Source organism: Amblyomma mixtum, chromosome 2 (assembly GCF_055824585.1).
Source record: "Amblyomma mixtum isolate Tamu chromosome 2, ASM5582458v1, whole genome shotgun sequence".
NCBI lineage: Eukaryota > Metazoa > Arthropoda > Arachnida > Ixodida > Ixodidae > Amblyomma > Amblyomma mixtum.
In genome coordinates, this window is record NC_143013.1 from 176,358,066 (window position 1) to 176,375,124 (window position 17,059).

The 17,059-nt window shown below is 48.3% G+C and overlaps 1 protein-coding gene across 1 annotated transcript in view; it reads right to left on the minus strand.

The window, feature by feature from the left end:
• Positions 1 to 4,028: 4,028 nt before the first annotated feature.
• Positions 4,029 to 17,059, minus strand: part of LOC149361721 (fatty acid synthase-like) — a 51,221-nt gene continuing 38,190 nt past the window's right edge. Inside the window, exons 6-7 of the mRNA XM_089568135.1 lie at positions 6,049 to 6,134; positions 4,029 to 4,151 (exon numbers count right to left, since the gene is read on the minus strand). Of these exons, the coding sequence (XP_089424261.1) occupies positions 4,029 to 4,151; positions 6,049 to 6,134 (209 nt within the window). The remainder of the gene's footprint in view (positions 4,152 to 6,048; positions 6,135 to 17,059) is intronic.

Sequence of the window (17,059 nt, forward strand, 5' to 3'; positions counted from 1 at the left end):
GGGTGGCCCTGATGAACACTCTCAAGGTTAGGTTACTTGTAAACATAAATACCCTCGAAAGCTGAAGATTTGACAGCCGTCGCCGTAGCTCAGAGGTAGAGCACCGGACGCGTAATTCGGAAGTCGTGGGTTCGGATCCCACCGGCGGCAGTGGTTGTTTTTTCTTCTGCTTTTCTAATCAATTAGCTTTAAGCGTTAACATATTCAGTAATATTCTAAATTGATCAACACCACAAAATAAATAAATCAATTAAATATCCCCTGTGCCCCTTGGTTTCTGTGGCTGTCGGCTTCTTTCAGATTTATAACGATCCCCTCATTCCCCGTTCCATGTTTGCTTAATTGCTTAGCGAGGGCCTCGGTTCTGGCAGCCTTGACGCCATAGGAAGCATAAGAGGGTTCTCACGCAGCTTCCACCCTCTCCGTTCGATGACGTTCTACGTCACACTTGCGGTAACTCAGGACGTTCTACGTCCGCCGCTTATGAACGTGGGAGGCCCTGATGAACACTCTCAAGGTTAGGTTACTTGTAAACATAAATACCCTCGAAAGCTGAAGATTTGACAGCCGTCGCCGTAGCTCAGAGGTAGAGCACCGGACGCGTAATTCGGAGGTCGTGGGTTCGGATCCCACCGGCGGCAGTGGTTGTTTTTTCTTCTGCTTTTCTAATCAATTAGCTTTAAGCGTTAACATATTCAGGAATATTCTAAATTGATCAACACCACAAAATAAATAAATCAATTAAATATCCCCTGTGCCCCTTGGTTTCTGTGGCTGTCGGCTTCTTTCATATTTATAACGAGCCCCTCATTCCCCGTTCCATGTTTGCTTAATTGCTTAGCGAGGGCCTCGGTTCTGGCAGCCTTGACGCCATAGGAAGCATAAGAGGGTTCTCACGCAGCTTCCACCCTCTCCGTTCGATGACGTTCTACGTCACACTTGCGGTAACTCAGGACGTTCTACGTCCGCCGCTTATGAACGTGGGTGGCCCTGATGAACACTCTCAAGGTTAGGTTACTTGTAAACATAAATACCCTCGAAAGCTGAAGATTTGACAGCCGTCGCCGTAGCTCAGAGGTAGAGCACCGGACGCGTAATTCGGAGGTCGTGGGTTCGGATCCCACCGGCGGCAGTGGTAGTTTTTTCTTCTGCTTTTCTAATCAATTAGCTTTAAGCGTTAACATATTCAGTAATATTCTAAATTGATCAACACCACAAAATAAATAAATCAATTAAATATCCCCTGTGCCCCTTGGTTTCTGTGGCTGTCGGCTTCTGTCATATTTATAACGAGCCCCTCATTCCCCGTTCGATGTTTGCTTAATTGCTTAGCGAGGGCCTCGGTTCTGGCAGCCTTGACGCCATAGGAAGCATAAGAGGGTTCTTACGCAGCTTCCACCCTGTCCGTTCGATGACGTTCTACGTCACACTTGCGGTAACTCAGGACGTTCTACGTCCGCCGCTTATGAACGTGGGTGGCCCTGATGAACACTCTCAAGGTTAGGTTACTTGTAAACATAAATACCCTCGAAAGCTGAAGATTTGACAGCCGTCGCCGTAGCTCAGAGGTAGAGCACCGGACGCGTAATTCGGAAGTCGTGGGTTCGGATCCCACCGGCGGCAGTGGTTGTTTTTTCTTCTGCTTTTCTAATCAATTAGCTTTAAGCGTTAACATATTCAGGAATATTCTAAATTGATCAACACCACAAAATAAATAAATAAATTAAATATCCCCTGTGCCCCTTGGTTTCTGTGGCTGTCGGCTTCTTTCATATTTATAACGAGCCCCTCATTCCCCGTTCCATGTTTGCTTAATTGCTTAGCGAGGGCCTCGGTTCTGGCAGCCTTGACGCCATAGGAAGCATAAGAGGGTTCTCACGCAGCTTCCACCCTCTCCGTTCGATGACGTTCTACGTCACACTTGCGGTAACTCAGGACGTTCTACGTCCGCCGCTTATGAACGTGGGTGGCCCTGATGAACACTCTCAAGGTTAGGTTACTTGTAAACATAAATACCCTCGAAAGCTGAAGATTTGACAGCCGTCGCCGTAGCTCAGAGGTAGAGCACCGGACGCGTAATTCGGAGGTCGTGGGTTCGGATCCCACCGGCTGCAGTGGTTGTTTTTTCTTCTGCTTTTCTAATCAATTTGCTTTAAGCGTTAACATATTCAGTAATATTCTAAATTGATCAACACCACAAAATAAATAAATCAATTAAATATCCCCTGTGCCCCTCGGTTTCTGTGGCTGTCGCCTTCTGTCATATTTATAACGAGCCCCTCATTCCCCGTTCCATGTTTGCTTAATTGCTTAGCGAGGGACTCGGTTCTGGCAGCCTTGACGCCATAGGAAGCATAAGAGGGTTCTCACGCAGCTTCCACCCTCTCCGTTCGATGACGTTCTACGTCACACTTGCGGTAACTCAGGACGTTCTACGTCCGCCGCTTATGAACGTGGGTGGCCCTGATGAACACTCTCAAGGTTAGGTTCCTTGTAAACATAAATACCCTCGAAAGCTGAAGATTTGACAGCCGTCGCCGTAGCTCAGAGGTAGAGCACCGGACGCGTAATTCGGAGGTCGTGGGTTCGGATCCCACCGGCGGCAGTGGTTGTTTTTTCTTCTGCTTTTCTAATCAATTTGCTTTAAGCGTTAACATATTCAGTAATATTCTAAATTGATCAACACCACAAAATAAATAAATCAATTAAATATCCCCTGTGCCCCTTGGTTTCTGTGGCTGTCGGCTTCTTTCATATTTATAACGAGCCCCTCATTCCCCGTTCCATGTTTGCTTAATTGCTTAGCGAGGGCCTCGGTTCTGGCAGCCTTGACGCCATAGGAAGCATAAGAGGGTTCTCACGCAGCTTCCACCCTCTCCGTTCGATGACGTTCTACGTCACACTTGCGGTAACTCAGGACGTTCTACGTCCGCCGCTTATGAACGTGGGTGGCCCTGAAGAACACTCTCAAGGTTAGGTTACTTGTAAACATAAATACCCTCGAAAGCTGAAGATTTGACAGCCGTCGCCGTAGCTCAGAGGTAGAGCACCGGACGCGTAATTCGGAGGTCGTGGGTTCGGATCCCACCGGCGGCAGTGGTTGTTTTTTCTTCTCCTTTTCTAATCAATTAGCTTTAAGCGTTAACATATTCAGTAATATTCTAAATTGATCAACACCACAAAATAAATAAATCAATTAAATATCCCCTGTGCCCCTTGGTTTCTGTGGCTGTCGGCTTCTTTCATATTTATAACGAGCCCCTCATTCCCCGTTCCATGTTTGCTTAATTGCTTAGCGATGGCCTCGGTTCTGGCAGCCTTGACGCCATAGGAAGCATAAGAGGGTTCTTACGCAGCTTCCACCCCCTCCGTTCGATGACGTTCTACGTCACACTTGCGGTAACTCAGGACGTTCTACGTCCGCCGCTTATGAACGTGGGTGGCCCTGATGAACACTCTCAAGGTTAGGTTACTTGTAAACATAAATACCCTCGAAAGCTGAAGATTTGACAGCCGTCGCCGTAGCTCAGAGGTAGAGCACCGGACGCGTAATTCGGAGGTCGTGGGTTCGGATCCCACCGGCGGCAGTGGTTGTTTTTTCTTCTGCTTTTCTAATCAATTAGCTTTAAGCGTTAACATATTCAGTAATATTCTAAATTGATCAACACCACAAAATAAATAAATCAATTAAATATCCCCTGTGCCCCTTGGTTTCTGTGGCTGTCGGCTTCTTTCATATTTATAACGAGCCCCTCATTCCCCGTTCCATATATATATATATATATATATATATATATATATATATATATATATTGTGACGAAGACGAAGCTGGCAGTGGCGCGGGACCGAGCGCTCGCGCTAGGCCAGCGGCCATTAGATCATCTCTTAATCATGGTTCACCACGTCTCATTCTTCGGCTGGCTACCACGTAATATTTCGTGTGAGGTGCTGGGGTAATCATCGGCATCCTGGTCCTGGAGCTTCGGCGTCCTGTGTCAACCGTGGTCGTCAACTGTGTTTCCTAGGCCTACGTCGCCCGACTTGCCCCAGCCTCTCTGACCTGAGCAGACCTCGCCGTTGCTCCCTCGCCCCGTCCTCCGCCCTGACCACCCGACACGATGAACTGGAAGCGACCCTTGACCGACGCGACCTGCCGACCCCACCGACCCAAGACGCTACACACACATGAAGACACCGTTCCCCTGCCCCAGCCGTTCGGCGCGTCTCAGGGCCATGGCGATCGGCTCCTGGCGACCTGCGGCCCGGAAGCTTCATGGACCGGGACTCATTCTCTCATCTTTCTCATCGTGGCGGCCAGCACTGCACCAGCTTCTACATACTGTTTAACCCCCCACTCAAGACCATCGCCATTTCGCACTCTGTTCGTCACCGATCGGGACGATCGCTCGGAGGCCCCGGGTAGTGTGACGAAGACGAAGCTGGCAATGGCGCGGGACGGAGCGCTCGCGCTAGGCCAGCGGCCATTAAATTATCTCTTGATCATGGTTCACCACCTCTCATTCTTCGGCTGGCCACCACGTAACTATATATATATATATATATATATATATATGAAAGAAGCCAACAGCCATAGAAACCAAGGGGCACAGGGGATTTTTTTTAATTAATTTATTTTATTTTGTGGTGTTGATCAATTTAGAATATTACTGAATATGTTATCGCTTAAAGCTAATTGATTAGAAAAGCAGAAGAAAAACAACCACATGCCGCCGGTGGGATCCGAACCCACGACCTCCGAATTACGCGTCCAGTGCTCTACCTCTGAGCTACGGCGACGGCTGTCAAATCTTCTGCTTTCGGGGGTATTTATGTTTACAAGTAACCTAACCTTGAGAGTGTTCATCAGCGCCACCCACGTCCATAAGCGGCGGACGTAGAACGTCCTGAGTTACCGCAGGTTAGACGTAGAACGTCATCCAACGGAAAGGGTGGAAGCTGCGTGAGAACCCTCTTATGCTTCCTATGGCGTCAAGGCTGCCAGAAAATTATAGTGCTGTGATATATATATATATATATATATATATATATATATATATATATATTATGTGTTCTCGGAGACACCGAGACGCTGTGACGTATCTTACGGAGTATTAAGGCGTAGCCTGCACGAAGAAAGCGGGGCAACTTCTGCGTCTTCAGGTGCAGCATAGTGACGATTTTGGCCCGCTGTTTTTTACACAGAAAAAAGGGCGAGGGAAATGAGTTCTTCTCGCTGCTTCTTGAAATCTTGCTTCTTTTTTTTGCGGTCTACTGTATGCTTAACAATTGAACATTTTATCTTGCTTGTGGCTTGACAAGTGCTGTGATTCTAGTTCTACCCTGGTGGGCGGTTCCTTGAGGGTATATATGTAGAGGTTGGCGCCTTTCTGAAATAAAGTTGCAGTTCAGCGCTCGTGTTTGTGTTTTCTCGTCCTGTGTCCGTGTGTACCATGCGCTGTTGAAATTATTATAGTGTCGGCGCATGTAGGCATAAGTACCCGTGACGGTTGGCACACCACAGTTTCCCCAGGTAAAAAGGACCCAGACTGGCGACTTATAGCGAAGAAAGAACAGAGGGGTCCTAGTACGGCTCCAATCAGTTGAGGTGGATGGTGTCGCGGCCACGGCGGCGCAAGTCCGCAGACGGTGCAACGGCTGAATGATGTAATTGATTCGAGAGGTTTTCTTTAGAACCAGGTAGGTACCATAATATTGACCAAGCAGTTTCCCCGAAAAGCCAGGAATTGTGGGTGGCACCCAGAGCCACAGAATGGAGTGGGCAGGATAAGATGTAGAGACCTCGGAGGTGTGGCGGTCATGGTTTTGCTGCCACTGATTCTGCGTGGTAAAGGAGCGAGCGAGCTGACGGCATTTTACGGCGCACGATGAAGCGTCGGAGAGGGGCGTGGACTCAGGAAGGTCGTGGCGGTAGCGAAGAAGAATATGCATCGCGCAGGGGGGCTCCCGGCGGTACAGAAAAAGGAGGGAGAGAATGCAGTGGCGATTTGCGTCGCTGTGTTATATGCGTAGGTGACGAAGGGAAGCACCTGGTCCCAAAGGGAGTGGTCGGCGTTGACGTACATGGCCAGCGTGTCACCGAGGTTTCGGTGGAAGCGCGCTGTTCGCCGTTCTTCTGAGTGTGGTAAGAAGCAGTTTGGTAGATAATGGAACATTCCTTGAGGAGGGCCTCAAGAGCGTCCGCCAGAAATACGCGACTACGGTCGCTGACCAGTTCTTGATGAGCACCATGGCGAATAATCAGGTTCTTTAGAAGAAAGGAAGGAAAGTCTCGGATGGACTGCAGTCGGTAATGGAGACGTTCCAGCATAACGGGTCAGATGACCTACGACCACGGTATTCTAATGCTGACCAATGGAGTGGGAGAGAGAGGGCCGTAGAGGTACATGCCAACGGGACGAAATGTGGGGAAGGGCAGGGTAATAGTTGTAATGAAGCAGGCTAGTTGTGAAGAGGACTTTTACGCCGTTGACGGGAAGGGCAAGACGCACGAAGTGGCGAACAAAGCGGTACATGCCACGCCAGTAGAATCGCGGCTGCAGACGCGTGTAGGTTTTCAAAACGCCGACGTGTGTGCACTGGGGGTCGGCATGGAAAGCAGCGCAAATGTCGGTGCGTAGATGGCGGGGGATGACTAGGAGCAATCCGCGTCCGTCGAACTGGTAATTACGACGATAGAGCAGGCCGCTCTGACTAGAAAAGTGACGGGCTTGACGGAGAATCACACGGGATGAATTATCGGTAGCGGGACTAGGAAGAAAGTGTAGAAGGGTGGCGAATCATGGGTCTTTACGCTGCTCGGTGAACATGTCGCCAGTTACAAGCGAGGACAAATCTTCAGTGAACACCGAGGCAGGCGATGAAGCACAAGTTAGCGGCGAGCGGGAAAGACCATCCGCGTCACTATGCTTGACGCCAGAGCGGCAAATGAGATGTATGTCATACTCATGCAATCACACAGCCCAGCGAGCTGGGCGGCCTATCGAGTCTTTAATTGGCAACTCCGGGGACTTTTCAGCCATTTTAAGTTAATGGTTGTTTTGTGTTCCTAAGAATCTCCTGTAATGTGTACGATACAATTTTTACAAAAGCAACCCTAAAATAATTTTTAAACAGCGAAAAACGCAAAACTCGAAACCGAAACCGCGAAACCGAAACCGCGGAAGTGCCTTCGTGCGGTATTGACACTGACGTCACTAGCGTGTTCGCCGCGTTGCGAAGTTCGGAGCCGAGCTGTCGACGTGTCTGAAGCGCGGAGAACAGCTTTTCCAGGACCAGCGAGTCTTAAGAAGACGACTCATTCGACGATTTCGGACTGGACGAGTCGCCTTTCAGGTATGATCCACCGCCGCGCTAGCTAGCCGAGTCACACCACAGGCCGCGTCACCTGCAGCATGGAGACGGTCTGAACTCGGAGAAGTAAGTATTTGAGTTATTTCTCGTACATGCATTTCTGACCCAATCGTCCGAAAAAAAGTTAATGTGATGCTCCCGCTGACAGCTGTTCTTGTGGTGAGTGCCGGCCGACCAGCCTGATGAAAGAATCTGCTGCCGGAACGTTGCCGCGGTGCACAACGTCCTTACAGGGGAATGCGCATCTCGAACATTCCTCTTTGCGAAGCTATGTCTCGATGGCTAGCTTTTGGAAGTGAAGTCACGCCAGCTAAAGTTATCCAATCCAACATACTTTGAGCACGCTAACTGTGGTCTGCTTCCACTTGACGGCCGCGCTTCGTTCAGCTGGCCGCTGCGATGAGTCGTTGTACTCGAAGAACGTTGGCACAGAATCTGCCTTCAAGAGCCGGTTGAACGAAGCCTTAGCGAGCCCAAAGCTCCCTCTGAGGTACACGCTGTCTTCATAGCTATCAGGCGCGAAATGTTCCGAGCACAAGCGGGAATGTTCTTCGGAGACCAGTTGACACGGCGCACAGCTCTCACCCAAATGTCGGGAAGGTTCTTATCGCTAGGAATTCTATGGTAGATCACGGATGTTGTCACAGATGAAGAATTTGTGCAGCCCACAACCCGCACATCAGAAGTTGCCGTGACCCATCAGTCTGGCGTACACATCACATGAGGCACGTTGAGATGGCGCAAAATTGCACAGGTGGTCGAAATAATTCCGGAGACGTGCACTACAGCACCTCTTTCTTCCTTTCTTCTTTCACTCCTCCCTTACGTCGCGGTTCGGGCGTCCGTTACTGCGTCATTTACTTTCCTCAAAATCAATTTACAGTTTTCCCCTGCACTGCCAACGCCAGCGCGCGCCCGGCCAGCTTGAGACGCCGACACGCTAGTGACGTCACAGTACAGGGTGGCCTGTAGAAGTTGCTCCATCAACGGGTGCTGCTCGCGTCGAGGAGCGCTTGTTTTCAAAATTCGCTTGCGAAAAAACTACGCCGCTTTCAGGTGCGAAATTTTACCTGAGATATGAGACTACCATAAAGAATACAGACTTAAAATTTCATTTCGATCAATGAACATAACAAAATCGCCGGAGTTGCCCTTCAAGAGAGGCCAGCCAACACAGGGCATGGTGGTCTGTTACGGGCGACCGTAGACATCAGGACAAAATTTTCCAATCGCCCAAATAACGGCCAGATATTCTCCTTCTGTAACAAAATAGTTTGCCTACGCTTTGCTCAAGGTCCGACTGGTGTAGGCGATTACTTACTCACAGAAACCAGGCTTGCGTTCGGTGAGAACAGCTGCGTCTAATACCGCTGGCGTCAGTGTGGACCTCAGTAGGCGCAGTCGGGTCAAAGTGGCGCCGGATAGAAGGCGAAACCAAAAGGCGACGCATAGTGTCGAACGCGTCATCGCATGCAGGCGTCCAAGCCGAGAGTTTCGAGCTGCGGACGAATAGCTGGGTCAGAGGCGCGATGATCGAGGTGAAGCTCTAGAAGTACGAGCAGAGGCCACCGACGCTACGGAGCTGCTTCAGTGAAGTCGACTTCGAACATCTGGCAACAGCAAGAAGCTTGACGGGGTCGGGAAGGATACCTTCTTCAGGAATGACATGTCCTAAAATGGTAAGGAGTCGGTCAGCAAAGCGGCACTTTTCGAAATTCAGCTGAAGCCCAAGATAAGCGAGACAAGTGAGGACGTTGTTCAGTCAGAGGAGATGAGAAGGAAAATCTGCAGAAATGACGACGATGTCACCGAGATAGCAAAGATAAGTCACCCACTTGAGTGGATTGAAGTTAGTGTACATCAGGCGTTCTAAAGTTGCCGGGGTGTTGCAAAGGCCAAATGGCATGACGTTGAACTGATATTAGCTGTCAGGTGTTATGAAGGCAGTTGTTGAGCTATCAACATCAGTCATCGACACGTCCCATAAGCCTGGGTGTAAATCCAGCGAAGTGAAATACTCGGCACCCTGCAAGCAGTCCAGGGCGTCATAGATGCGTTGCAGAGGATAGACGTACTTGCGCGAAGTGTTGTTGAGCCGGAGGTAGTAAACACAGAACCTGATGGAAGCATTGTTCTTTCGGGCCAACGCAACCGGAGACGCCCATGGAGTATTGGAGGGCTGTGTGACGTCCCGACGAAGCATGTCGTCCATGTGATCAGATATGACGCAGTAGATGACCGCATAACCGCTGCACCACTACGTCAGGAGTGGTATGAGGGCTCCCAGCAATCTATGAATGCAAACAAAAGAATAACCAACTGCGCGAATATGGATTTTGAACCATTAACCTATCATGTCGCAACCTTGGAGTCTAAGTGTATCTTCCATATTTTAGGAAAAGAAGTGTCGCCGCATCACGGCAAACTTTCGAAATTAGAATAACCAAAGGTGCTAGAGAGGCTAGATGGTATTTCATTGCTGTGTGGATTGAATGCGTGACAGTCGTTGTGTGGCTGCGTTCTTGTATACACTGAGCGCATTCAATCTGCACAGGAAATTTTTGGAACTGCCGCAATAGCAATAAAAAAAAACGTGGTGCAGCTGGAACGTGAGCAAAATTATTGCATATTCTTGGGTTTCTATGGGTCGACAATCTAAAAGTATCCCGCATTTTCTAACAACAAATTCCTAGCCGCTGTAAAATACTTTCCCGAAAAAGTGTTCATCAAAGGTATTTCTGCGGTCTCAAAAACGTGCATAATGCAGGTCTTTAATCTGCCCTTTTTCCGTAATGAGCACCGTAATAGAAAGTAATCTACAGATTTCCGCTATTATCGCCACCAGAACAGTTTTAAGACACTTTCATGCAGCCATTTGACCATGTAAAATCAACCAATGTAGGGCACACTTAAACTTCCAATTTCGGTTATGCTGCGGTAATGTTGATTGCTGAATGCTCATATATGCGAAAATGAGCATTCTCTACTTTACATGGCACAGTGATAGAGCAGTTAAGCGGTTAATCGACACGTCACCGCCCCAAGGGGCTGTTTCAAACACAACCATCGACGAGGTTTAACGTAAGAAGGTCAGTTGACTATAGGGGGACTACTTAGGTTGCTTACCTGGGGATTTTTCGCACGTCGCCTCCGATAAGGACGACGATGACGCCGGATTTTCCATTGAGCTGGACCCTTAATGCTTTGGCGTCAAAATCATCAGATTCTGCCGTTCCTTCTACATGAAGATGTAACATATGCGGCGGCCCACGTTGGCCGAATATGCGATTTGCCTCGATGTACTGAGGTTACATTAAGTGCACAGGCGTAGCACGTAAGCTTCGAGATCTCTGTGAAATACAAAATATTTTTACGAAGAAGACGAAGCCGGCAGTAGCGCAGGACGGAGCGCTCCCCCGGTGTTGCTCTTCCGTGTGCTTTTCTTTTGCCTTTACTATGTACAGGTGAATAGCAACCTTTGCCTCCCGATTCTTGGCCGATCCCCCAGTGTGGTTATGTGCCATCCTTTCAACGGCTAACAGCAACAACAACAAAAAATCATCTCTTGTCCATCGTTCATCAGGCCTCATTCTTCGGCTGGCCGGCACGTAACATTTGGTGCGAGCTGCGGGGCTCCCTTGATCGCCATCCTGGTCCCGGAGCTTCGGCGTCCAGCGTCTACCGTGGACCTCAGCCGTGAGTACCTGGTCCACCCCACCCGGCCGTGCCCCAGCCCGCCCGACCTGAACCGACCTCGCCGGTCACCCCTACCCGGACCACAAGACACGACTATCTGACGACGTTGCCGCGACCAGAGTGACCCGAACGACCCAAGACCTTGCCCACATGCCAGGACACCGCACCCCTGCTCTGCCTTTCGGTGCGTCCAAGGACCTCGGCCGTCAGCTCCTGGCACCCTCCGGCCCAGATGCTTCATGGACGGGGACTCATTCGCCTATCGTCTCATCCACCGTGGCGGCCAGCACTTCACCACCTTTCCACTTATTCTCTGCCTGGAAGCCCATCACCATATCGCGCATGCCTTCGTCGATGTCTTCTATTTACGATCGGGTCGATAGATCAGTTATGAAGAAGAAGAAGCTGGCAGTGGCGCGGGACGGAGGGCTCACGCTAGACCAGCGGCCATTAAATCATCTCTTGTTCATCGTTCATCACGCCTCATTGCTCGGCTGGGCGCCACGTAACAATAATGCCGCGAATCCTTGTAATCTTTTGTAGTGTTTGATTGCTCATGCTTGAAGAATGCCGACACGCCGCTTTATCGCTTTGTTTGTGACGCAAAACGCACCTAGATTTATCTCGATTGATTGCATCCAGGCGGATCCGATTCTACTTTGCGCCAGAATGTTCTAGTAACTTTCCAAGCTTATCTCGATTGTTCTCTATCAGCTTAAAAACGAGCATGGCCGACAGCGGCGGGCATTCAGTTAGACGACCGCCGAGCATGCTTGTTGCTACGCCGCCGCCGAATGATTCAGTTCTTTGCGGGCGCAAGTCAGCCGAATAAAGAGTTTCGTTTCGAAGACATTCTCGATGTGTTCCTGCTCGCCGGACTGCAGTCACCACTACGTGACAGTAATATTGATAATCCTTGCTACCTGCCCGTCTGTTTTGTTCATGCCGAATTTTCTGGACGTGTGCTCTCCGTGCTCGGTAATGAACCGCAAGTGCAGAGAACTCAAGCAGTTGTTTATTAAAAAGTCTTCTCATCCAAACTGCATGTGATTTTAGTTGCCCCTGGTTCGAATTTGTCGTGAGCTCGTCTTACTGAACATTCACTCCAAAGGTCTATATATGATATCTCACTATGAAGAGACTGTTAAGAAAGAAAAGGTTTCAAAACAGAAGAGCGCCACTGCTTGAAGGGAACACCTAGAAATCGCGATATTTGTTTGTATGCATCCATTGATTGTAGTTTATAACAGAGCGTGTGAAAGGAAGTAGCATGTACAGTCTTTGTCAAACGTTTAGAGCCCAGGGGGTTCACTTCCAAGCTTTATACTGGGACTCCAGGAGCATTCATGGAATTCCTACCTATTGCAGGAGGCAGTACCAGAAATCTTCTCATGTCCAGGAAATTTGGAGCGCTAGAGATCCATTAAGAACGACATACTGTGGCTCGAAAGAAAACCCCCTGGGCTCCAAACTTTTGACAAAGGCTGTACACACACACACACACACACGCACGTACGCATGCGCGCAAGCGCAAGCGCACGCACGCACGCACGCACGCACGCACACACACACACACACACACACACACACGCACGCACGCACGCACGCACGCACGCACGCACGCACGCACGCACGCACGCACATACACACACACACACACACACACACGCACACACACACACAGCCCCTCTGCGGTGGCTCAGTGGTTACGGCGCTCGCCTGCTGACCCGAAAGACGCGTGTTCGATCCCGGCCGCGGCTGCTGAATTTCGATGAAGGCAAAATTCTAGACGCCCGTGTACTGTGCGATGTCAGTGCACGTTAAAGAACCCCATGTGGTCCATATTTCTGGAGCCCTTCATTACGGCGTCCCTCATAGCCTTAGTTGCTTCGGGACGTTAAACCCCAATAAACCAAACTAAGCACACACGCACGCGCACACGCACGTACTACTGTGTTCATCATGGAACGCATGCTCATATTACATATATAAGGGTTGACAGCTGTGTACCGTAAGACGGGATAGTTATTTTACTCCCATCCCAGCCACTCCAGGGGCTTCATTGCTCAACTGATGAAATGAATGTTCGTATTAGTCAGTACGTATTCCGCATTGCTTTCATTTACGAGATTAAAAATATTTTTATACCTGACATAAAATCATGGAGACTGCAACTTCCCACATCAACATCAGCTCGTGCATTTTTTGGCTGACTTGATATTTAAGCCGGGAATCTCTGCCGTGCTGCCTTCATTTTTCTAATACCTTTCTTTTTTCGCGAATGTAAGACTTACGCCTAAGAGAGTGCATTCGAGCAGCTGAACAAAAATAAATGCATGCCTGTTCCCCGAAACAAAGCTGAAAACCAAAGGATCAGTTCATATGTGTCGCTATTCGCCGTCTACTTTTACTATAGCGCCGGGATTCTCTCAACCTCCTTCATCAGGGTGCATGGCAAGTAAGGCCGGCTGCCAGCTTTTCATACTATTCTAAATATATACTCCAAAGCTCGCACAATGGCGCGTCTCAAACAATACATTCAGCTCCATACAAAAATTGCCGTTATTGCCTCTAAGTAAAACAGCTGCATTTCTTTCTGGTAATGAGAATTGCGTTACGTTCTACGTACAGCCTAGAGTTCTCGGTGCCAGTACTGAAAATTCATCTCACTAACCCGTTTCTCTGCAACGATGTTCGCCGCCACGCTCGCTTTGATGTTTCCCCGCCACCGAAAACTGGTATCTATGAGTAGCGGCGCAGTCTTTTATTTTAAGGCTGCTCGTACAGCCATACAGCCATCTCCGCCTGCTTCTGCCACAGGAAACGGGTTGAAACGAATCAAGTAAAATTGTCATTGCTATTTTATCTGACTTGGACTTTGAACTAAACGCAGCGGTGAAAAATGTTCCTTTTCCAAGTGTGGCTCGCCGCCCGCCGCGGCTGTCACATTTTGATTTAGAGGCCCGTGTACTGTGCGATGTCAGTGCACGTTAAAGAACCCCAGGTGGTCGAAATTTCCGAGGCCCTCATCTACGGTGTCCCTGAAAAGGCTGGGTCACTTTAGGATGTCAAACCCCATAAAACCAAACCAAGCCTTTTCTCATTAAGGAAGATCAAGCACACACATGGTAGATAGACGCGCATCAGGGCACACTGTATCAAATGCTGAAACAATGTTTCAAGTTCATTCGCTCCCGCGTCTGGCTGAAATTAGTTGAAGAGTTGCGTAGTTCGACGCACCATCATACTTCTACGCTGCAGCATGGATTTTGTTACATTGTTGGGTAGCCTAAAAAAAGATGCCCAGGCTTAGCTTGGTTAAGCCAAGAATGCGTTGCATATTGCGCGGTCTTTTTGCGCGAGGTATTGCTTGCCGGCACTCGATTTTCTCAGCAGCTTTTCCTCCGTGACGTATGGATGGATGGATGGATAGGAGCGCCCCCTTTGAAACGGGGCGGTGGCCGTTTTCTTCTTTTTTTCTTCTTTTTTTTCTTTTTTTTCACGTGGTGTGCTGACGTGACGTCACGTCACGTGGTGACGTGACGTCACCAAACCACGTGACGTCACGTCACGTGGTTTCGTGGCTGCCCGGCCGCGCCCAAGGGCTGAACTGAGTGATTGCAATATGCTACACATAAAAGAGAGCTGTGTTGAGCCTAGAGAACTGCACTGGTGAAATAGTAGCTTTGTCCTTCCGACGAATAGTTGAAGCACATGACACTACCTAGTACTGATTTCAAGAATCACTACGTTAGGATGTTAAAAAGTTATTTTCATGAGAAACATGCTCATGTACGACAAAAAGCAGTTTTCCGTGAACTTTGAGCAGGATTCTAGAAAATGCCGGCGGGGAGCGGACACTTGGTCTCTGACCTCGGGCCTTTGGGCCATCGCCGCTATACTGTGTGCTTTGTTTGTAAACGGCATCTCTAATATGCACTGCAACCCTTACGGATGCCTCCCGAACGCCCCTCAGTGTCTCCAGCATTTAAGATTCACAAACAATTGTGTACCTAATTAGCATCTTAACCACACTTCAGTGACTAAAGCAGCAACACCGCGCTAGAGGCTTTCGCCTCACCGCACTTTTGGGTAAGAAAGTGCCCCCCTGAATTTTTTAGTCGCTACAGACAAGGTTCACTTGCTGATAACAGTCAGCGGTACTTTTAACGCACAACTACAGTGGTTACGTGAATAGGTAGGAGGTGTAGCTTAGCCATCTGTCAAAACAAGGAAGAGGAGAACTTACTACCGTAACTGTTGTCGTAGAAGACACGTCTTGTGTGTTACCGCAGCCGCTGCATTGGGGTGAATTTAAGAGACAGCAAGCCTATTCAAAGTATTAAACGCTATGTGCATTGATCACGGAGCAGAAATTATGCTGGCGATATCGGCAACTCCAATTTAGCGCGCCCCAGCGCTTAGCCAATGCCGAGGAAGAGGGCGGATGCCACCCTAATGACGTACAGAACGAGGTCCTATATTAAAGCTCGGAGAATTCGACCATAAAAAAGATGGTCGCCTTAACTCCTAGCTTGAAACTCTTTCCTTCAAAGTAGCCACCTCGAGCATGTATACACCCACCCCAGCACTTCTCTCATGATTTCACACAATTCCAAGTCGCCAAGTGCGACTGCATTTTGCAGTTGCTGCGATTCCGAGTGATTGTCTAGAAATGTACTGAACAGAAGCTCTTTACACCATAATATTATTGTCAGGAGCAGGAAAAAGCCACAGTGGGCAAGGGCAAGTGTGGAGGAAGGTACAAATGTATTGTGATGCTTTTAAAAGTCACGAGCTGTTGAGTAACTATTGATGTGTGACAAAGCGCGGTGTTATGGCGGAGTAGACAGTTATTGTTCTTCAACTTTTCACTAAGTTTGTCCCGAAAAATGTCCCGAAACTGTCCAGTTTGGCTGTCCTACAATATCGCAGCCGTCATGGGTAGTTCGCCTGTGATCTGAAAGGATAGCCTCGCGAATTTATGCTACTGTTTTTAGTGTTATCCTTGCTCATAGCCCCCGAAGGACGTTCGGCCACCTTGAAAGATTTTCACTATAAAACATCTTGCTTTAGATTATCAAATTAGCCTCGAAAGGTTTTTGTAGCATACAGTTAGCTTCTGCAACAGTGTTGTTATATTTCGAACAGGCCCTGTGCAAGGCAAGCACACAGACTGCGGTGACCATTACCTATAATACGTCGTAGACTGGAAAATGTGTGCCCTTCAACGTATTTCTTGTTGAAATCTACTGTTTCTGATGAAATGTAGAGTGAAATATTGATTTCTGGACGTTGACATAAAAATTGCGAAAAAATATTGTATTTGTTTATACCCTTAGTTACGTATATTTGTAACCGATCATGGTACCAAAAAATGGGCCGGAGAAATAAATGCTAAACGAAGGCTAAAATAAATACTGGCCCCTGTCAGCAGTAAACTACAATCTTCGCCGCAGCCTTACTGCCTAGCGTGCGATGGATTGGCCAGATGACACCAGTAAGGCCACAATTTTGTCACAAATGAATCAAACAACAGACATACATGGTGAAAAAGAACACCAGATTTACGGCCACTCTTACTGGGTCATGCCAAATATGAAAGTTGATAACTTTATATTATACTCTGTAGTATGCATAAAATGCCTTAAGCTTCAATTCCTAAGGCCATTCCAATTAAGGCCATTCGCACTGCCCATGTGATATAATAGATCTATAAGGCGCCCTAGAATGTGGTGCGCATTTTTTTTTACAATGCATTTGAGGCTCACGTCTACGCTCGATGACAATATTGATTGTAAATTTTTTGAAGTAGTTCAGTTTGTGATGAAGGAAGAAAAAATTAATATGTCAATTTCATTGCAATATCCCTGAAAACTTATTAGGTTTTATTTTATTGCACCCTCAGACTGCTTGATGCCTAATTAGTTAAAATGTATTGACGAGAATTCAACAGGGCTCGTATAACTATTCATTATAACGAAGAACTTA